The sequence below is a fragment of the Staurois parvus genome, unplaced genomic scaffold (genome assembly GCF_062004578.1).
Source record: "Staurois parvus isolate SC_StPar_1 unplaced genomic scaffold, SC_StPar_1.0 ptg000860l, whole genome shotgun sequence".
In the NCBI taxonomy this organism is placed as follows: domain Eukaryota; kingdom Metazoa; phylum Chordata; class Amphibia; order Anura; family Ranidae; genus Staurois; species Staurois parvus.
In genome coordinates this window covers 2,539,521-2,562,414 of record NW_028318656.1, presented here as the reverse complement: position 1 = coordinate 2,562,414, position 22,894 = coordinate 2,539,521, and the positions used below count along the sequence as shown (strand labels likewise).

General features: G+C 44.7%; 1 protein-coding gene across 1 annotated transcript in view; it reads left to right on the top strand.

Moving 5' to 3' along the window:
• The window catches only part of GAREM2 (GRB2 associated regulator of MAPK1 subtype 2), a 187,898-nt gene extending 167,179 nt beyond the window's left edge, over positions 1-20,719 (top strand). The window contains exons 3-6 of the mRNA XM_089655657.1: positions 4,819-4,949; positions 11,375-12,538; positions 13,973-14,139; positions 19,453-20,719. Of these exons, the coding sequence (XP_089511783.1) occupies positions 4,819-4,949; positions 11,375-12,538; positions 13,973-14,139; positions 19,453-20,443 (2,453 nt within the window). The 3' untranslated portion in view covers positions 20,444-20,719. The remainder of the gene's footprint in view (positions 1-4,818; positions 4,950-11,374; positions 12,539-13,972; positions 14,140-19,452) is intronic.
• The last annotated feature ends 2,175 nt before the right edge of the window (positions 20,720-22,894 follow it).

Here is a 22,894-nt window from a genome sequence, read left to right as displayed (position 1 = left end):
CAGTACCTCAGGTGCTATTCCACCTTCCTCCAAGATGACTGGGTTACTCTCCTGCCGCTTGCGGAATTCGCATATAATAATGCGAGTCACTCTGCTACTAGACAGTCCCCGTTTTTCGCAAACTATGGGTTCCACCCTGTATTCCTGCCAGATCTAATCCCAGAGGTCGCAGTCCCAGCCACGCAGGATATGTTGACCTTTCTGTCAACCAATAGCAAGGTATTGCAGGAAGCAATGGCAAAGGCCCAGGATGACAACAAGAGGGCGTTTGATAGGAAGAGAAGAGGGGAATTGAGTTTGCGGCCAGAGGACCAGGTTTGGTTGTCCACCGCAAATTTAAAAATGTCCTGCCCTTCAAAGAAATTGGCTCCCAAGTTCTTGGGGCCTTTCCGGGTCAAACGTAAGGTCAACGAGGTGGCATACGAGCTGGCACTGCCTGAATCTATGAAGGTTCATCCGGTCTTCCATGTGTCCCTGTTGAAACCGGCAACTCCAGACCCCTTCCCGGATCGAAGGTCTAAGCCACCGGAGGCAGTAGACGTGGATGGGGAGGAGGAATTTGAAGTTGAAGCTATCTTAGATTGCAGGAAGAGGGGAGGCCAAACTCAGTTTCTGGTTAAATGGAAAGGATATGGGGCGGAGGAGAATTCATGGGAGCCGGCCCAAAATGTGCACGCCCCAAGGCTTGTGCGGGAATTTTTTCGGAACCAGCCGTTGAGTAGGGGTCGGTTGGGCATCCGGAGGTTGCCCGTAGGGGGGGGGCAATGTCAGGGATCCCGGGTCCTCGGCGGCGCGCGCATGCGCAGACCGCCGATCCGTCCCAGCCGGCGAGCGCAGAATCCTCGGCGATCGCGGCGGCCGCGCATGCGCAGTAGCGATCGCGGCCGCACCAATGGGAGAGCAGGGCGCCCTATTTAAAGCTGCCTGTGCATCTCCAAGTTGCCGCAAGGTCTTGTTCCAGTCCTGTAAGTACGCTTCCTAGTTGCCAAACTCTGCCTGTTCTGACTTATGCTTACCTTCTCCTGCTCTGACCCCGGCTCGTCCCTGACCATCCTTCTGCCTGACCCTCGGTACCTCGTTGCCCGCTACCTGTTGAACCTGGCTTGTGACCCCGACTATTCTCCGCTTACTCCCCCTGTACCACGCTGCCCGCACAATTCCGACCCGGCTAGTCTGACCTCGTCCACTCCTGACAGTTGCCCATCCATCCCGCTCGGATCGGGATCTGTCATCCCATCCATCCCGCTCGGATCAGGATCTGTCATCCCCTTCACAGCAGGCTCAACCCGGGCACATACCCCCAGCGGGACCCCTCTGCCACCGCCGGGGGTGCCCAGGAACGCGACCTGGTTTCAGTCTTGCACCAAGTCCATCCCCACCATCAGGGGCCCTGGTGAAAAGGCAGACTGGAACTTAGACTCCGCGCCCTGGGAAACCCTGTGCCGTGGACCACTAGAGATCCCGTTGGGTGGAGCCTGACAGGATCAATGTCTTATGTTTATGGGTACAAGGGATCAATATCCTGTATTTATGGGTAGAAGGGATCAATGTCTTGTATTTATGGGTAAAATGGATCAATGTCCTGTATTTATGGGTACAAGTACTCAATGTCATGTGTGTCTGGGGACAAGGGATCAATGTCTTGTATTTATGGGTACAAGGGATCAATGTTCTGTATTTATGGGTACAAGGGATCAATGTCCTGTATTTATGGGTACAAGGGATCAATGTCTTGTATCTATGGGTACAAGGGATCAATGTCTTGTATTTATGGGTACAAGGGATTATTGTCTTATATTTATGGGTACAAGGGATCAATGTTCTGTATTTATGGGTACAAGGGATCAATGTCTTGTATTTATGGGTAAAAGGGATCAATGCCTTGTATTTATTGGTAAAAGGGATCAATGTCCTGTATTTATGGGTGCAAATGCTGAATGTCATGTGCGTCTGGGGACAAGGAATCAATGTCTTGTATTGATGGGTACAAGTTGTATTTATGGGTACACGGGATAAATGTCTTGTATCGATGGGTACAAGTTGTATTTATGGGTACAAGGGATCAATGTCTTGTATTTATGGGTAAAAGGGATCAATGCCTTGTATTTCTGGGTACAAGGGATCAATGTCCTGTATTTATGGGTGCAAATGCTGAATGTCATGTGCGTCTGGGGACAAGGAATCAATGTCTTGTATTGATGGGTACAAGTTGTATTTATAGGTACAAGGGATCAATGTCTTGTATTTATGAGTACAAGGGATCAACATCTTGTATATATGGGTACAAGGAATCAATGTTTTGTATTATGGATACAAGGGATCAATATCTTGTATTTATAGGTACAAGGGATCAATGTTCTGTATTTATGGGTACAAGGGATCAATATCCTGTATTTTTGGGTACAAGGGATCAATGTCTTGTATTTATGGGTACAAGGGATCAATGTCCTGTATTTATGGGTACAAATACTCAATGTCATGAGTGTCTGGGGACAAGGAATCAATGTCTTGTATTTATGGGTACAAGGGATCAATGTCTTGTGTTTATGGGTACAAGGGATCAATGTCTTGTATTTATGGGTACAAGGGATCAATGTCCTGTATTTATGGGTACAAATGCTCCATGTCTTGTGCGTCTGGGTACAAGGTATCAATATCTTGTATTTATGGGTACAAGGGATCAATATCTTGTATTTATGGGTACAAGGGATCAATGTCTTTTATCTATGGGTAGAAGAGATCAATGTCTTGTATTTATGGGTACAATAGGGATCAATGTCCCGTATTTATGGGTATAAGGGATCAATGTCCCGTATTTATGGGTACAAAGGATCAACGTCTTGTATTTATGGGTACAAGGGATCATTGTCTTATATTTATGGGTACAAGGGATCATTGTCTTGTATTTATGGGTACAAGGGATTAATGTCTTGTATTTATGGGTACAAGGGATCAATGTCTTGTATTTATGGGTACAAGGGATTAATGTCTTGTATTTATGGGTACAAGTTGTATTTATGGGTACAAGGGATCAATGTCTTGTATTTATGCGTACAAGGGATCAATGTCTTGTATTTATGGGTACAAGGGATCAATGTCTTGTATTTATGGGTACAAGGGATCAATGTCTTGTATTTATGGATAAAAGGGATCAATGTCCTGTATTTATGGGAGCAAATGCTGAATGTCATGTGCGTCTGGGGAAAAGGAATCAATGTCTTGTATTGATGGGTACAAGTTGTATTTATGGGTACAAGGGATCAATGCCTTGTATTTATGGGTACAAGGGATCAATGTATTGTATTTATGGGTAAAAGGGATCAATATATTGTATTTATGGTTACAAGGGATCAATGTCTTGTATTTATGGGTAAAAGGGATCAATGCCTTGTATTTATGGGTACAAGGGATCAATGTCCTGTATTTATGAGTGCAAGGGATCAATGTCCTGTATTTATGGGTGAAAATGCTGAATGTCATGTGCGTCTGGGGACAAGGAATCAATGTCTTGTATTGATATGGGTACAAGTTGTATTTATAGGTACAAGGGATCAATGTCTTGTATTTATGGGTACAAGGGATTAATGTCTTGTATTTATGGGTACACGGGATTAATGTCTTGTATTTATGGGTACAAGGGATCAATGTCCCGTATTTATGGGTACAAGGGATCAATGTCTTGTATTTATGGGTACAAGGGATCAATGTCCCATATTTATGGGTACAAGGGATCAATGTCTTGTATTTATGGGTACAAGGGATCAATGTCTTGTATTTATGGGTACAAGGGATCAATGTCTTGTATTTATAGGTACAAGGGATCAATGTTTTGTGTGTCTGGGGACAATGGATCATGTGACTTATTCCTGTATGAAAGCAGCGGTTAATTGACCCAGCACTGTCACATGGGGTGTGGCGAGAGTCCATAGACCTGAGAAAGCTCCAAATTCAACTTGACCCTTACACGGGGCTTTTGTTCTTCTCAGCCGCTGAAGGTAGCAGCAGCGGAGCAAAAGGAAGGTATGTACAGTATGTACTGCTGGGGAAGGAGAGAACATAGGGGACCTTTCACTTTGCCCTCTAATGACAAACCACAGGTTCACTTTAACTCACCAGCAATTCTGATTGGTTTCCATGGAATACCACAATCATAGCTATCCGCATTGACTTGCTAAGAAAACCCTTTAGGTACAAATAATGAGGGGGTCACAAGATTCGTCAGACTGCCATTATTTTTCTCTAGTATTCCAATTGCTAAAAATTATGTGAAAGGGCTCTTAGACTATAAGAGTTTCATGGAAAGGACCTTTATTTATAGACTGCTGATGTGGCCTGTTTAAACTCCTATGTTCCTTAAAAAGTATTGAGAGCAAAAACCTTTTCAAAGTGTTTGGAAGGCTTAGAACCCCTGCCATTTTTTGTTACTGCTGACCCAACTGGAGAAATGTGCCTTCTCTATTTGTCCTGGTGGTCATTGCCACAGAGAACGTAAGGGAAAACTCAAAAATTTGAGTTGTCTTTGGAAGAGGAATAGAGGGGAAATCTTCTAATGGGGACCTGTACATTGGGGGGGTCAAAACAACCTCTCAACAAATGAATGGTCCAACATAGGAAGGTAAATGCTGCAGGCCAAGACTCAGCAGTCTTTCAAGGGCAGTGAGGTTGACCACCATCGCCGTAGCATACTGCAATCCTATAGCATGAGAATCGATGACAGTAGCAAGGACTTATGCACAGTAGACCTTCTATAACACTTGAAGACAGATTTTTTTCTCTCCTTTCAGCCTTGACCGAATTCTCTCCTCTCTGATTCTTCAGGGAAGTTCAAGCTGTTGGATCAGGACCGGGACGTGCGGGAGCCTGTGCAGTATTTCAGCAGTGTAGAAGAGGTGGCAAGCGTCTTTCCGGACCGGGTGTTCGTCATGGAAGCCATCACCTTCAGTGTCAAGGTCAGACATTGGGCAGCCTGTATGGATGTGTGTGTGAGCCCAAGAGGAACATGGGTAATATGAATTGTGGCCTAACTGTCATACTATAGTCCTGTAAAGCCAATCTTTAACCCTTTCGCTGCCAGAGGCATTTTTGCATTTTTTTTTTGCACATTTTTAGGCCTAAAGATTTCACAAAACCCCCAAAACATGATATATTTCCTGAAAGCAGACACCCTAGAGAATAAAAAAGTGTTACTTCCAATTTTTTACATCATGCAATGTTACTGCAAAGGTCAAGGAAATGCAAAATTTCAGTAAAAAAAACCAGTAAAGTGAATTTTAGGGCAAACAAATGCAATAAATGACCCACATTTTTGGTAAAAATATAAAAGATGAGATTTTACCAAGTAAATAGATACCTGACATGCCAAACTTTAAATTTGTGCGCACCTATGAAATGGCGACAAACTTCAATACCCTATATTTGCTATAGGCGACGCTTCAAAAGCCCCTACAGGTCATCAGTTTAGCATTTACGGAGGAGGTCTTGTGCTAGAATGATCACTCCAGCGTGCGTGGCGATATGTAACATTTGTATCCCAATCAACAGTTTCATGCGTAGATGCCGATGTGTGCCTTTACGTTTGTACGTGCGTATATGTTTAGGAGGGGCCTAAACATTTTTTTTTTGGGGGGGGGATATTATGTGCTTGGATGGTACTTTATTTTTGTGCAATACAAAAAAAAACATTTTTACTTACCTTTTTTTTTATCACATAGGGGACACAAAGTCCCCTATGTGATGATTTTTAGGTAACAGTTTCTCTAAAAGACCCCAAATGTCTCCTCTGGCCTCCACTCAATGTACTGCAATGCAGGCTGCATTGCAATACATTGCTTCTCAGCTGTGCTAGCCGGGGAAAGTGACAGCGGTGACACGGAAGTGACGTCACCAGGGGCGGACTCACCATTTGGAAACTCGGGCACTGCCCGATGACCCGGGGTCAGTAGGGGCCCCATGAGATGCCCCTGGTACCTTTTTCATAGGCTTTTTTGAGTTCGGGCAAGGACACAGGGGCCCCATGATCCCCAATTGCCCGGGACCCCATGAGTTGTCAGTCCGCCCCTGGACGTCACACATATCACCTTCTGGGGCACAGGAAGAAGGGGAGGAGAGTGGACATACCTCTCCTGTATCTGACGGCACCCTGCATGGTGCTTCCCAGGCCTGCAAGCGGAGCCTGATACATGGCAGGAGCATTCCCGTGGGGGGGGGGGGTTGCACCGGTACCGGGAGCTGTGGAAGCGATCTTTTAACATTTTATTTTTATTACAAATGGAATACCAAGGACTGTATATGTTGAAAAATGAATTTGTAAAACAAATTTACCCTCCTACCTGTCAATTAAGGTCTGCGGGGAGGATAGAAAAACTATCACATACCACAGAGGGCTCCAACATTTCCAAAAAAAGGGCAACTTAGTGTCCTTTAAACTTCAGGTGATCCAGATCTTGACCAGAGGGGGTAGAATATGCCCCAGTGTCACTGGGAGCAAACAATGCTTCAGGCTTGATGGTCAGTGGGAAAACAAAAAATTTGCACAGACTATGGTCAGTATTCATTGGTATTAGTGGGAGGAATAGTGCCCCATCGTTGGTGTCAGTGGGAAGAATAGTGTCCACTGTTGGTGTCAATGGAAGGATTAGTGCCCATCGTATGTGTCAGTAGGAGGAATAATGCCCCATTGCGGGTGTCAGTGGGAGGAATAGTGTTCACTATTGGTGTCAATGGAAGGATTAGTGCCCTATCGTATGTGTCAGTAGGAGGGAGAGTGCCCCATCATTGGTGTCAGTGGGAGGAATAGTGTCCACTATTGGTCCACTATTGGTGTCATTGGTAGGATTAGTGCCCCATCGTATGCGTCAGTAGGAGAAATAGTGCCTCATTGTTGGTGTCAGTGGGAGGAAAAGTGTCCACTATTGGTGTCAATGGAAGGATTAGTGCCCCATCATTGGTATCAGTGGGAGGAATAGTGTCCACTATTGGTGTCAGTGGGAGGAATAGCGCCCCATCGTATGTTTCAGTAGGAGGAGTAGTGCCCCATCGTTGGTGTCAGTGGGAGGAATAGTGTCCACTATTGGTGTCAATGGAAGGATTAGTGCCCCATCGTATGTGTCAGTAGTAGAAATAGTGCTCCATTGTGTGTGCACATAGTGTTAGTGGGACGAATAGTGCCACATTGTTAGTGTTAGTGGGACGAATAGTGCCACATTGTTGCTATCAGTAGCAGAAATTATGTCCCATTGTTGGTTGTGTCTCATCATTATTTTCAGTGAGAAGAAAAGTGCCTCAAGGGCCGGATAAAGGCAAGCAAAGGGCTGCATCCAGCCCACAGGCCACAGTTTTGAGGTTACTGATCTAGTGTAACCCAAAAATCAACCAACTGTAGGAGGTACAAGATAGAGCCCACAAGCAAACTAAACTGAAACCTTTCCCCTGCAGTGCCCCTAGTGGCAGAAATGCATATTTCTCTTGTTGGAGAACTGCATTGAGAAGTACAGTGTTACTTGAATTGCATTACAGGATTTGCTTGTCTTTAGCTGAGAGAACTTGCAATATTTAAGACATTACGTCTCAGAAATCTTTTATTACAGTCTTCATTTTATATAGTTTGAATATCATGCCATAGATATATTATTTTTCATTATAAATGAACATATTCCACACTTTTTTTTTTAATTTTTCAGGGGAAAAAACTGTTGTGGAAAACAAAGGAAAAAAAGTTTCCCCAATTTTTCATTTTTTTCCCAGGTATTCCCATCTCTAGTCATGTCAGTTCAAACTTGTGATTTAATGGCTTGTCGGCCCACTTTTATTTAAAAAAATACAGACAGCTGCTCATGCAAGGGGTTCTTTTCCAGCAAAAACAGATAAAAGGAACAAACAGAACCACTTGGCCTTCTCAGTTTGTAGTCCTAGCTCCCCGCTTTCAACCATTGTAGTTATAATATTCAGGTACACATGCCCACTCCTGGTCTCTCCATAGGAGTTCTCTGGATTCCCCAGACTCTCTCACTTTTCCATTGACCTACACAATCCCTCCAGTCCTCTAGACTTGCTAAATTGCCAAAGCTTCCTGAGTCCCACAGACTTGCTCTGCTGTCCCAACTCTCCCAGTCCAGCAGGTAGGGAATCTCTCCAAAATGGAGTGTTCTCTCTTGGCAGGACCACATGTCCCACCTGGCTGGAACAAACAGCTCTCTCCTGTCAGGGCTCTGTCTCCAAATGGGAGCATTTAGAAATGGTCAGGCTTCACTTATAAGAAATATGGACACCTGTGCAATCACAAGACTTGCAGGTCTCCAGCAAGACCTGGACAGAGGGCTGAAGGCTTCATCCCACCCAAGACACTTTGAAGCCTTCAAGCTCCAGGCCCCAATTTGAGATTACAAAACCCAGAAAAAAGCTGAAAACACAGGTTTCTCCACTTACAATAAGCACACCAGAGCCTCTGTCATTCCTTATTCCATGACCATGGTGGCATAACCTCTCATTGTCACAGTGTATAGTGTATATTTCTTCAATATGAGACAGATTTACAAATGAGACAGAGAAGAAGTGCCTCTGCCAAGTGACCCTGAAATCAAAACTTGAAGATGTTCTATATTATAGGGAAGAGTATAAATATTAATAGTGCCTAAGCATTACTCTGAAAATGTACCTTTTGTCTTGAACCCCACCTACCAAATGTAAGTTTCCTGGCACCAACAAGGCAGCACACATGTGGTAGATGGGAATACTACCACACAAGTATGCTGCCATGGATTGGCCCCAGCAAAAAAAAATTACAGTAAGTATTTGATACAATTTTCTGTTTTTGCGAAACATGGCAGCATACATGTGGTAGATGGGGCTACTACCACACAAGTATGCTGCCATGCATTGGCCCCAGGAAAGAAAAATTATTGTAAGTATTTGATACAATTTTCCATTTTTCGCCAACATGGCAGCATACATGTGGTAGACGGGGCTACTACCACACAAGTATGCTGCCATGCATTGGCCCCAGGAAAGGAAAATTACAGTAAGTATTTGATACAATTTTCTGTTTTTTGCCAACATGGCAGCATACATGTGGTAGATGGGGCTACTACCACACAAGTATGCTGCCATGCATTGGCCCCAGGAAAGAAAAATTATTGTAAGTATTTGATACAATTTTCCATTTTTCGCCAACATGGCAGCATACATGTGGTAGACGGGGCTACTACCACACAAGTATGCTGCCATGCATTGGCCCCAGGAAAGGAAAATTACAGTAAGTATTTGATACAATTTTCTGTTTTTTGCCAACATGGCAGCATACATGTGGTAGACGGGGCTATTACCACACAAGTATGCTGCCATGGATTGGCCCCAGGAAAGGAAAATGATGGTATTTGATACAAGTTTCTGTTTTCCTGGCACAAACACGGCAGCATACATGTAGTAGACAGGGCTACTACCACACAAGTATGCTGCCATGGATTGGCCCCAGGAAAGGAAAATTATGTTAAGTATTTGATACAAGTTTCCATCTTCCTAGCGCCAACATGGCAACATACATGTGGTAGATGGGGATACTACCACACAAGTATGCTACCATGGATTGGTGCCAGGAAAGGAAAATGATGGTAAGTATTTGATACAAGTTTCAGTTTTCCTGGCGCCAACATGGCAGCATGCATGAGGTAGGCGGGGATACTACCACACAAGTATGCTGCCATGGATTGGCGCTAGGAAAGGAAAATTATGGTAAGTATATGATACAATTTTCCATTTTTCGACAACCATGCAGCATACATGTGGTAGATGGGGATACTACCACACAAGTATGTTGCCATGGATTGGCCCCAGGAAAGGAAAATTATGGTAAGTATTTGATACAATTTTCCGTTTTTCGCCAACATGGCAGCATACAAGTGGTAGACGGGGCTACTACCACACAAGCATGCTGCCATATTGGCGCCAGGAAATGAAAATTATGGTAAATATTTGATACAAATTTCCGTTTTCCTAGCGCCAACGTGGCAGCATACATGTGGTAGACGAGGCTACTTGGCGTAAAATCATCTTTCATATTTTACAAAAGAATTGGGTTGTATATTTTGCTTTTTTTTATTCATTAAAGATGTAATTTTTTTATTCAAAAAAATAATGTAAAAAAAATGCACATTCTCTGTAAAAATTACATCTAAATGAATTTTAGCATTCACAAACACAATATAAAGACCCCATTTATCTCGTAAAATATAAAAGCTGATGTTGTGTCGGATAAAGAGATACTAAAAATTTCAAGATTTAAAACTGCGTAAGGCTGTGAAATGGCAAAAAAACTACGGTCCCTAAAATTGCGCAAAGGTAACGCTTTAAAGCTTTTACAGGTTATCAGTTTAGAGTTAAAGTGATTCACTCATTTTCCTAATTGGATTAAATTGGAAAAATGTGTGAATACTGGGAACAATCTTTGTCAGGCCCCTTTCACACTGACGGTACGATCGGGTCTGCCTGTCAGTTTTTTAGGTAAACCCGATCGGATCATCCATAGACCTCTATGAACCAGTGGGTGTCAATGGACAAGTGTCAGCTGACACCCACCAGCATCTGATCCGATGCTGTACGCCAAAGGCTCCTTTCACATGGGGCAGACCCATCAGCGGATCTTCTTAATCTCTCTGCTGATCCCCGCTTAGCAAGCGGATCACAGATCCATGTATGCTCCGCTGCTGCAGAGTGGACACAGACACAGCCTGCTGTCCTCTATGGGCAGTCAGATGGAAATGGACCACCTGTCCATTTCCATCCAACTGCCATCCGATCTGACAGATGGATCCCCATCTGTTTCTTTCTTTGCAGATCAGATTGGATTGGATATCGGTGGGTGTAAACAAACACATGTCTGCTCCATAGAGGAGAATAGAGGTTCCAATCGTGTCCGCCTGAAAAACGGGAACATCCGTGTGAAAGGGGCCAAAAACGGACAGATGGGAATCCATTCCCCATCTGTCCGGCAGATCGGATCGGGTGGAATAGAACAAACGGACTGTTTCCATCCGAAGAAGTCAGCGGTGTCTGTGTCTGCTCTGTAGCAGCGGAGCGGACACAGACCTGTCATCTGCCAGCTCAGCGGGGATCAGCGGAGAGATTCCCCGCTGAACAGGTGCATCCGCTGACAGGTCCGTCCCATCTGAAAGGGGCCTGAATCTTGTGTGAAAATATTTGTAAATGGATCTCTAGATCATTTTCTAAACTATGACTGGTTAAAAGGGTGGTATTTTTTCATAAGAGTTTGGCTTTCACCTAACCCATAACCTAACCTCCTAGAGGTTGCGGAAAAACAAATTTGAGTTTTGAACAGAATTGAATATATTTTTAGAGGTTCTTATCTGTTTTTCTTTCCTAGGTGGTGTCAGGGGAGTTCAGCGAGGACAGCGAAGTATATAACTTCACGCTACACACGGGAGATGAGTTAACTCTCATGGGTCAAGCAGAGATCCTGTGCGCTAAGACGGTAAAGGAAAAGTCCCGTTTCAACACCATCTTGAAGAAACTGGGCAAGACTGGCACACTGGGCAAACAGGTGAAAGGTAAAATGCCCTGCTTGATATGCATGAACCATCGAACAAATGAGAGCCTAAGCCTTCCATTCCAGTGCAAGGGAAGCTTCAGTACCAGGAGCCCGTTGGAGCTACAGATGCAGGAGGGCGAGCACACCATCCGGAGTATTATTGAGAAGGTTCGGCTGCCTGTTAATGTCATAGTGCCTACTCGCCCTCCTCGCAACCCCTATGACCATCACATTATCCGTGAAGGTCATCGGTACAAGCTGGTCAGCATTATCTCCAAAACTGTTGTTCTTTGTTGTCTTCTACGTAAGGAGGAGGTCAACCCCTTCCATTTCTTGCTGCTCACAGACATGCCCCGTTTTTCACTCCCTGAGGGTCTTCTTTGTGGAGATCCCTATTTTGACAAGTTGGTAAAAGACTGCGCCCTTTACTGCCAGGAACAGAAGTTCAACCCAGATGAGTATTCCAAGGCTGTTCGGGAGACAAAGACTGATTTTGCCGAGGAATGTGCCAGCCCACGTAAGATACGGGTTTGCTTGCAGGGTTTCTCGGCTGGCTCAATAAACTACACCCGTGAGGAGCTGAGTCAGGGCCTACAACGCTTATCCTTGTGTGTTTACAGCGGGACAATCTCTAATGACACCAGTCCCCAGGATTGTCGAGAGGCCCAGCACCAGGGACTGGGATCATCATCTGACAACTCAGACTTAGATCGGGAGTACATGACACCAGATTGGGTGGAACATGATTTTAGGACTCAGGAACAGTTGGAGATACCCTATGAAGAACTTTGGACAAACCAGAATGTGGAAAATTACTCTGAGCCCAGCAGCAAGCCTGTTGGGCTAGAGAGCGGCAACAAGACCCAGCATGATCTTATCTCCTTTGCAACCTCCCCATCTCCACTTGAGGGCAAGTCATGTTCACCACCTCCACCAGCCTTAACTATCGATGAAGTAAAGACAGAAGCACCTCCGCCAGTGCCCCCAAAATCTGAAGCAGTAAGTACAGAATTCTTGTTTCTTCCCAGTTTTGTACTGGAATGTTTGACTGCTTGATGGAAATTTGTTATACATTTTACATACATTTGCTCACCAATTTGTTTTGTAGCAATTCACGTGTGTTAGAGAACATGCCTACAGAGAATAATTTCAAAGCCACCAAAGATATTTTGCTTTCCAAAAAGCTTGAATGTTTTGTGCAAGTGTTGTAGCAGCAGCACACTGATACAAAACATCACAGAAAAGGAGAGAAACCCTATAGTGTAACTATAAGTAAAAAAGGAAAGTAACTGAATTTAGTTATGTAGCACAGAATCCAGAGTGGTTCCATTGTTTTGTGGGGTTTATTGGCTGAAGAACTGGGATGGGGAATGGGGTGAGGCTTGGGATACTCTAGAACTAGTGTAACTTGAACTGAAGGCATTCTCTTGTAGAACTAAATTCTTCAAAGTAGGCCTCTAAAAAAAAGAGGATGTGGACATACACCTTCAGGGAGATTCCCAACCCTGGAAATAGCCCTTATCCAGCAAAATCTGGAACAGTCTCTTACTAAAAAGAGGTCAAGCAGCAACAGTCTCATCTCTCTCAGGCCTTTACTCACTGTGTACCTGTATATATGGATTCCTCCTTCCAGTATCAGTCAGACCATGTACCGTGGGCCTCCTGGCCAGATCCTCAGCAGACGTTACCTCTGACTGTTCTTCTCACTTTAGGAACTGGCTCCCCAGCTGTCCCTGAGCTGGGACAGCATTAAACCACTTGCAGGCTTCCACTGGATGGCTCAGGAGGGCAAACAGCCCCTCCAGGCTAGGTTTCTCTCCACCAGGCAAAGCATCCTGCTGTTCTAGGCCCCAGGCTATTTATGTACACCTCAGCCCCCTGCTGGTCACCCATCCAACCAGGGATTGGCTAAATCAGCATAAATATTCAAGCTGCCCATTTGGTTACTGCATGCCAATGTTCTAGAACAGCCCATAGTGTTCTGGAATGCAAGGAGGAGCAATCAAACCTATAACATGTGAAACCCAGAACAGACAGAAGTAATCAACTTGCTCCTCTGGCTACAGAGGAGCCAAAATGGAATTTGCCTAAACCTACCAGCACCTTACAGAGGGTGCTACAGTTAAAAATACTGAGTGATTGATATGCTTTTGATCAATAGGCCCACCAAAAAGCAACAATCACTGCAAAGAAGACCCAGGGCAGTCATTAGAGTTGTTACTAGAAGCAGAATGGTAAATCTTCCAATGGGGACTCTTGTTCTGATAACACCTGTCCAAGAAGATATACCTTCTTACTTTGTAAGCATCCTTTTGTGTCGGCATGGCAGGAAGTGAACAAAAATCACACCAATGGGACACTGGGATTTCACTATATCCTACGCCATACTTTTATTCCTGTTTTGTATTCTATGCTTTTATTTTTGTCTTGTAGGTAAGGCAGGAATGTCGTCTTCTGAATGCCCCACCAGTGCCCCCACGGGATGGCCGCCTCTTCTCCTCATCATCCAGCCCTCCTGTCCCACCACGGCTTCCGAAAGCCCAACTATCTCAAGCGCAGTCACCCAGCCTTTCCTACTACTCATCTGGGCTGCATGACATGTAAGTAACTACTGGCCTGCCAAATCAAACCACATGCTGTCATAGCTTAAGAGGACCAACCATGACTGAGGTTAGGCTAAAACTATAATGTATGTTTAACATTATTGTTACAAGAGCTTTTTTTCTCAGAGAAAAAGTGCAGGAACTCCCCGTCTGAGTCACTTCCTGTCTCTGCCCCCTACCCACCTCTGAGCACCGTACCTTGGTTCCACCCCCTACCCACCTCTGAGCACCGTACCTTGGTTCCACCTCCTACCCACCTCTGAGCATCATACCTTGGTTCGACCCCCTACCCCACTCTGAGCACCGTACCTTGGTACCACCCCCTACCCACCTCTGAGCACCGTACCTTGGTTCCACCCCCTACCCACCTCTAAGCACCGTACCTTGGTTCCACCCCTACCCACCTCTGAGCACCGTACCTTGGTTCCACCCCCTACCCACTTCTGAGCACCGTACCTTAGTTCCACCCCCTACCCACCTCCCAGTACCACTCCTTTTAGAGAATACAGAACCAAGGGTCATTTTGTGGTACTAAGTAATTTTTGTGGAATTTGTTAATGATAAAAGCAGTAAAGTAGATCCCCTGCAGCCAGTAGTAATAGACCCCCCCCCCTCCCAGAAACAATGGGCCCCTGCAACAAAATACCACCCCAACAATAGACCCCTAGTAGCAGCAACAGATCTCCCAGTAGCCAGCACCAAAAGACTGTCCAGCAGCCAGCAACAATAGACCCCTCTCTCCAACAGTAGATCCCTTCCAGCGACATTAGACCCCTAGCAACAATAGATTCCCCACCAGCAGCAATAGACAAAAATAGATCCCCTCTAGTGACAATAGAAGCCTCAGCAGCCAGCATCAATAGACCTTACAGTACACCCAACACCCCTTGACGTTACATACATTCAGTGCTGGAGGTGCTGGAACTGCGTTCCCCCGCGTTCCTGCTGAAAAAAAAGCACTGGTTGTTACTATGCAGGTTTATTTATGGAAAAACAATATTGTGTCATCATTTTGATTATTTTGTTTGAACACGACTCATGATACTGAGAGGTCCTCCCAAGCCTGACAATTGTCTTACACCAAATCTTGGTATCTCCGGTTCCTTAGTGTGCATAACAGTATCTAATTATTATTATTATTATACAGGATTTATATAGCACCAACAGTTAGCTCAGCACTTTACAATATAACAGGAGACCATACAGTTCAATACAAGAGGGTTAAGAGGGCCTGATCCTTGGAGCTTACAATCTAGGAGATAATAGAGCCCTGTAGTCATTTATGTGCCTTTAACCACTTGACCCCAAAGCCAATCTGATTTCTCATTCATGTAAAAGAAAAACTACATTTTTTTGCTATAAAATTACTTAGAACCCCCAATCATTATACAGGGTGTCCCTAAAGTCTGGAAACAGGCAAAATGCGTATTTTCAATAAATTTCAATACATTTTTAAACTTTAGCACTACCCCCTTAGGAGTCGCTGAGTTTTGGGTCCCAATATAGTACTGCATAACCAAGCAACCCGCATTTTCTTTAACACTTGCACACCACTGGAGACAGTAAACAGTCACTGATCTTATTTTTTTGTAATTTTACTTGGATGGGGTTGAGGGATGAATGGGATACCCAAGGAACTGTGAACATGAGGAAAAATCTCCTTAGCAACTATGTACAAGTCCATAGACAAATAGCCTCTCCTTGAAGAACTCTCCAGCCCTTCTGGTGTACCTACTCAGACCCCAGATGAATCCTCCTCTTCATCCAGTTGCCTGAGGGAATCCCTGAGCAAGGGGACCCAGAAAATGCCACAGTAGTATAGCAGCCCCAGATGAGGAGCTAGTTGGGTTCTCCACTTTGACTGCCCTCTGTGCTTTTCCGGCCCAGGGGGTGCAGGATTACATTTTTTAACCTTTATATTTTTAACTTTTTTTTTCCTTTTTTTTTACATGCTGTCAGAGTAGTTCAATGTCACCATGGTGACTACTTAGGGGGGGGGTGATCAGGGATTTTTTTACACTGTTATTGCTTATACATTGATGATCACTGTATAAGCAACAGTTGTAGCTGTCATTAATGGGTTTTCCATTCATGAACAGTTTGCTTACTGTTGTGATCTGTGATTGGCTACAGCGAATCACATGGTACAGGTAGCCAGGTACCATGTGATTGCTGTGGGCCCATCACAGATCACAACAGTAAGCAAGCTGTTCATGAATGGAAAGCCATTCATGACAAGCTGTTTACATTGTTATCATGTGACCTGTTCAAAATTCTGTATGCAGCTCTACAGAACAGACAATGCCCAGTCCTCATGTGCTTTTCTTCTTCACTGCAACAAGGAAACAGGAAACTTTATTTAGATAAAAGACACACAGTATACCATGGATGCAGCTAAAAACATAAACACTGCCATCTACTGGTTGAAGAACATATCTCTACTGAATAATGATATAGTTGTTGCACAAAATACATGAACATTGTATTCTAATAAGATCACTATGACCATTCATGCACAGTGGTCACAGGATGGGCTCACTGTGCGCTCCTAATCCAGAACAGGCTAGATCACATATATGTATATGCTGCCCTTGGCTGTGGCTGGGCGACAAGTAGTTAATATTTATTTTATATACATTTACATTTTTTTGGATCAACTTTGTTATCACAAGGGTTGAACAACATCCCTTCTGATATCATGGGCTCTGACAGGTTCTTTTTATGGATAAATCTGCCCCAGATCTCTCCTCTGGCCTCCAAAGCATCTGAGATCGCTTTTATCAAATGCTGTACAAGCTGGTAATGGCTTGTAAATGAATATTCAGAAACTAGAAGTGACGAAATCCTTATCACTTTCAGTTTCTGATGTCAGAGAAGAGGGGCGGGAACTTTCGATCCTTCCATGCTTCACAGGGAATGAGACCCGAACAGTCACATTGGTTCCGGGCTCCCTGATGGGACGGGAGAACCCACAGTGGATGAACCAGGAACCCATAAATATGTTGTGTCTGTGTCTTTGCTGTTTGTTCCTTTTTTTTGGTATTAAAATTATTTTATTGATACATTAATAAAACACAAATGTTTTAGGCTGCGTAGGAACCAATAGAAATAACATCTATAAAGTGAGATAAAGACTTGGACCCATGTAGGGATCCCCATAGTAACAGCAATGCATCCAAATAGCTACTATGGTTTGGTGCAATATAATAAAGTTCACTCGTAATTCTATGAAGCCTAAGCCTCAGTATATTTGTTGCCTTGACAAGTGTACGACCCAGTCCCGAGAAGTGGTCCCTTAAGTGAGTATGTGTCAGGAATGGACTTGCCAATGGTGGTGGGACTCACCTGCCTTGTGGGCTGCAGTACCAGGGCTGGCCAGTGGTGCGCTCAGCAACCAGAAGCTCACTCCTGCAGTCAGCCATCACCTGAGGCTGATTGCAGGAGGTGTATTTAAGGGATGGCCAGACCTGCAGTCAGGGCCTTGGTGTAATGTCCGGGCTCCCGGTAAGACCAGAGATGCGTGAACTGACACAGGGAACCGCAGGCTCAAGTATGGTGTAACAATATAATTTATTAAGGGTTATACACAAATATAACGCTCAATATAACAAAACAAAACCTCCAACTGATAACGGAATGTACACAGATGAGAGCAGTCAGTGCTGGTGAGGTGGAGTGGTCAGGCGGGCCGGGTCAGGAATCATCGGGCAGACAAGACACAAAGGAGTAGGCAGAGCGTAGTCAGACGGGCCGGGTCAGGAACAATCAGGCAGACAAGGTACTAAAGGAGCAGGCTGGAGAGTGGTCAGGAATAGCTGAGGTCAGGACAGGCGGAGTTCATTCAGGGTCAGGATCAAGCAGAATCAGGAATCAGGCAGGAAGCAGACAGGATGCAGGTACAGGGGCTCATGGGAAACATACACCAAGGCCCTGACTGCAGGTCTGGCCATCCCTTAAATACACCTCCTGCAATCAGCCTCAGGTGATGGCTGACTGCAGGAGTGAGCTTCTAGTTGCTGAGAGCACCCGCTGGCCAGCCCTGGTACTGCAGCCCACAAGGTAGGTGAGTCCCACCACCATTGGCAAGTCCATTCCTGACAGTATGATATATACAAATAAAAAGGAAGCATTCTAGGAATGCTGGCCAGGTGTAGGACCCTGAAAATCAGGTCTGGTCATGCCAAATATAAAGGGCCTTCAATGTAAAAAACAGGTCCTCTCAAGAGCAGGAGACACTAAAAAAAAGATAAGAAAAATTGTAAAAAAAAAAAAGGGTGGCAGGTTGGCTGGAGGAGTTAAAAGAGTGAAAAAGAGATATAGAAGAAAGGAGTAGAAAGGTCTCGCCGTGGGGGAATTTGGACACAAGCCAGTTGTGACAGTGGGATCCAAGGGAAGATGTTAAAAATGCCCTCTAAAGGTGGGCCAGCTGAGCAGTGAATCTGGTTATCGGCTGATAGATGAGCCAGGGCTGCCAAACAGATATAAACCTATCATGCTTGTCCTCCAATACCGCCGTCAATTTTTCATTAATAAAAATGTCCTGGATTCTAGACTTCATTTTCTCAAAGTAAAGAACCGGGCAGTGGTATGTTTAGGTTTTGTGCTGCCTTAGGCAACACAAAAAATCTGATGATTTCTCTGTATCCAGGAAACTTTAGAAGTTTCTGGATGTTAGGTGTGGAGTTATGCAGATGACACCATGAATATTGATACAGCCTCAGCCTATCTCAGAGAGGGGGGCTTTGAAAACATGTTGGGTGACTGTATATATTCAGTGGGCACGCGGGGCTCTGTGTCTTTGCAGCCTGGGAGAGGGCACGTTGCTCTCCCAGGCAGCTACTGCCGTGAGGCCTCAAATGGGTCACCTACGTGGCTCTGGGGCTCTAGGGAAGTCCTCGAGTGTATATAGTTCCTATTTTGGAGTATTTCACTCATCTCCCTCATCCCTATCCAAGTTCTCCAATAAAAAAAACAACAAAAACAACACCCCTAGACTGGTTATTGGAGAAACATGGGAATGAGCCTATGTGTCTGGCTGCAGGGCAAAGCAACTGGGGAGGACCTGGACAGTATTCCTGCATCTTCTACGGGAGTAGCGCTACACATAGCATTGGCAGGATTTAGGCAGTAATTTGTATACAAAATCTGGGGATTGGATCTGTTTGTAGGCCACATCTATGGTTTTGGAATGGGATGTCCAACAATCTCATTTAGGTGTGATGGTCAGGTGTCCACAAACATGTTTATTGTAAATTGCATCTTTATATTCACTTCATTGTTAAACTGATGTATATTATTTTATCTTCACAGATCAGGAAATCGTAGTGGCAGTTGTTCACCCTCCCCAGATTCCTATTCCTTATACTGCTACCCTTGTACCTGGGGAGACTGCAAGGCAGGAGATGCATCTAACCGGCAGATGTCCAACAGCATGGCCTCCACTGCCCAGCCCACGCAGACATCTTGGTCCGATTCTTGGGCCTATGCGGACACTGGTCCGAGTGTGGCCAGCGGTCGCTCTACCCCTCTACTCAGCACGGACACTACCATTAAGACTTACTACAGCTGCCCCAGGTTGAAACCCCCACAAACCCAAAAACGCTTTGCCCCTTTTGGAGCCTTGAACCCTTTTGCCAACCCAGCCTTTGCCTCTACTCCTTCTTCCTCTGGAGAGTGGTTAGATCCTCTAGAACACGCTAAATCCTCTTCATCTTCTGTCTCAGATGCCCTGGATCCCTTCGATGTCAGTAATAGTCAAAGCACATCCCCGGACTGCTCTTCCATTGGGTCAGAGCTACGATTCATTCCTGAACCTGTATTTAAAAGTGGAGGATCAGGGACTTCTCCTGCTCCACCACCCCGACCAGCAAAAGGATTTGAGACCGAAAATATTGTAATTAGGAGCACAGCCCCTCTGTCACCTACCATTGTAAGAGGTGCAGAGGGAGGGATCACTAGAGTTTATCTTACTCAAGGTGTCATTGAGGTGCCACCAATCTCATCCAGGAGTAACATAGATGTATCTTCCTCTCACACACCTGGTGTTCCCAGAGCACCTGGAGACCCTACAGCATGGCACCCACCGCCTGATCTATCAGCTCTGTCAGTGGAGGAAGTCTCAAGGTGCCTCAGGTTCATCGGACTGTCTGAAGACGTAGTGACGTTCTTTGTGAGGGAGCGTATTGACGGAAGCATCTTCGTTCAGTTGACGGAGGAGATCCTTTCGGATGATTTCAAGTTGACTAAACTTCAAGTTAAAAAGATTATGCAGTTCATCAAAGGATGGAGGCCTAAGATCTAGATGGCAATGGACGCCGGGCACTTTTTAGCCTACAAAAAGTAGACTGTGAGATGTAGATAACGTTGCTGGACACAGACTGGGTTATTTTTATCAATAGACTTCCTGACTTTTCCATTTTTTCCATATTTTGCGGACAATATTTGTTTATAACTAATAGGTCCTCACAAAACGGTATACATAGCACAATTTGCACAAAAAATGTAACACAATGTTAAAGGCAACAACTTCTAAAGGTTTAATATTGGAGCTGTGTATTAAATATTGGAAATGGCACAACTCCTGGAAATGTTCTATATTTTGAAGATGATGTTGCATGAGATGCTTGGGGACCTCTTTTTAGGTCATTCTTTCAGAGTGTATTGCAAATATGAATAATAAGCAATTAGGGTTTGTTCTCCGCTCATTATGTCTTGGCCCTGTGTTGGATCTTGGACACAGTATGCAAAAACATCAAACATATAGACATGGTATTGATGACAGGCACATATTTGGAAGAGTGAGGAAGCGTTAGGAGTTTGGACAATGTATTTATTGTTGTCTTTCTATCCCTGTCCGGGTGACAGCTCCGTCCATTTCTCGTACAGTTTCCAGAGGAACAGAAAGAAAAGCCCCCAAATGGGGTCATAGAAGAACCTGACAGGAGATTTTAACTCTTCCCCATTCTATCAATAACTAAAAAAATAAAAATGATAGCTGGAGTTAGACTTCAAATTCCCTCTTTACATTAATCAACTGAACAAATGTCAGCAAAAAATCAATCCCACCAAATTATATTAAACTATATTAAACCCAAAACGAAAAATGTAATATAATGCAGCTTACCAGACTTTAGATGTGATGGATGCAATACTTTTCTTTTAACCTTTTTCCTCTATTTATACCTACTTGATCCTGCCAGTTACACTCTTGTTCTAGGTTGACGACACTCACTGCCAGGGGCGGACTGACCATTTGGAAACTCGAGGTCGGGGTCAGTAGGGGGCCCCATGAGATGCCCCTGGTACCTTTTTCATAGGCTTTTTTGAGTTTGGGCAAGGACACGGGGGCCCCATGAATCCCTATTGCCTGGGGGCCCCATGAGTTGTCAGTCCACCCCTGCTCACTGCAATGTACCTATGGATGAGCAGCGATGTCCCCCTAGGCTGCTCTCCTGATCTGGACAGGAGACACTTCCTGTTCTGTTTCAAATGCCAATTCATGCATTGACATACACTCACCGGCCACTTTATTAGGTTCACCTATATAATTGCTTGGTAACACAAATTGCTAATCAGCCAATCACATGGCAGCAACTCAATGCATTTAGGCATCTAGACGTGGTGAAGACGACATGCTGAAGTTCAAACTGAGCATCAGAATGAGGAAGAAAGGGGATTTAAGTAACTTTGAATGTGGCAGGGTTGGTGCCAGACGGGCTGGTCTTAATATTTCAAAAACTGCTGATCTACTGGGATTTTCACACACAACCATCTCTAGGGTTTACAGAGAATGGTCCGAAAAAGAGAAAATATCCAGTGAGCGGCAGTTGTGTGGAGGAAAATGCCTTGTGGATGTCAGAGGAGAATGGGCAGACTGGTTGCTGCGACATTCAGATGGTGGGGTCAGAATTTGGTATAAACAACATGAAAACATGGATCCATCCTGCCTTGTATCAACAGTTCAGGCTGGTGGTGGTGTCATGGTGTGGGGGGAGATTTCTTTGCACTAGCAAGGTGGACTTAATAAAGTGGCCAGTGAGTGTATACCCTTAGACACAGCCTCCTGCTGACCTGGCAACATTCACAGTCAGTTTAACTCTTTATAAGACACAGAAGTTAAATTCAGTACAATTGTACTTCAGATAATCGCAGTACACAGGATGTTTTTCCAGTCTTTTGAAGTGTAAGAACACAAAGGGGTTGATTACCAGAACTGGAGAGTGCAAAATCTGGTGCAGCTCTGTATAGAAAGGAATCAGTTTCCAGGTTTTTTTTCTAACCTTAAAGTGATACTAAACCCAGGACCCCGCATTCACTATATCCGGTCTCCCCTGATCCTGCATTCACTATATCCGGTCTCCCCTGATCCTGCATTCACTATATCCGGTCTCCCCTGATCCTGCATTCACTATATCTGGTCTCCCAGGACCCTGCATTCACTATATCCGGTCTCCCCTGATCCTGCATTCACTATATCTGGTCTCCCAGGACCCTGCATTCACTATATCCGGTCTCCCCTGATCCTGCATTCACTATATCTGGTCTCCCAAGACCCTGCATTCACTATATCTGGTCTCCCCGGACCTGCATTCACTATATCTGGCCACCCTGGACCCTGCATTCACTATATCTGGTCTCCCCTGACCCTGCATTCACTATATCCGGTCTCCGCGGACCCTGCATTCACTATATCTGGTCTCCCTGGACCCTGCATTCACTATATTCGGTCTCCCCTGTCCCTGCATTCACTATA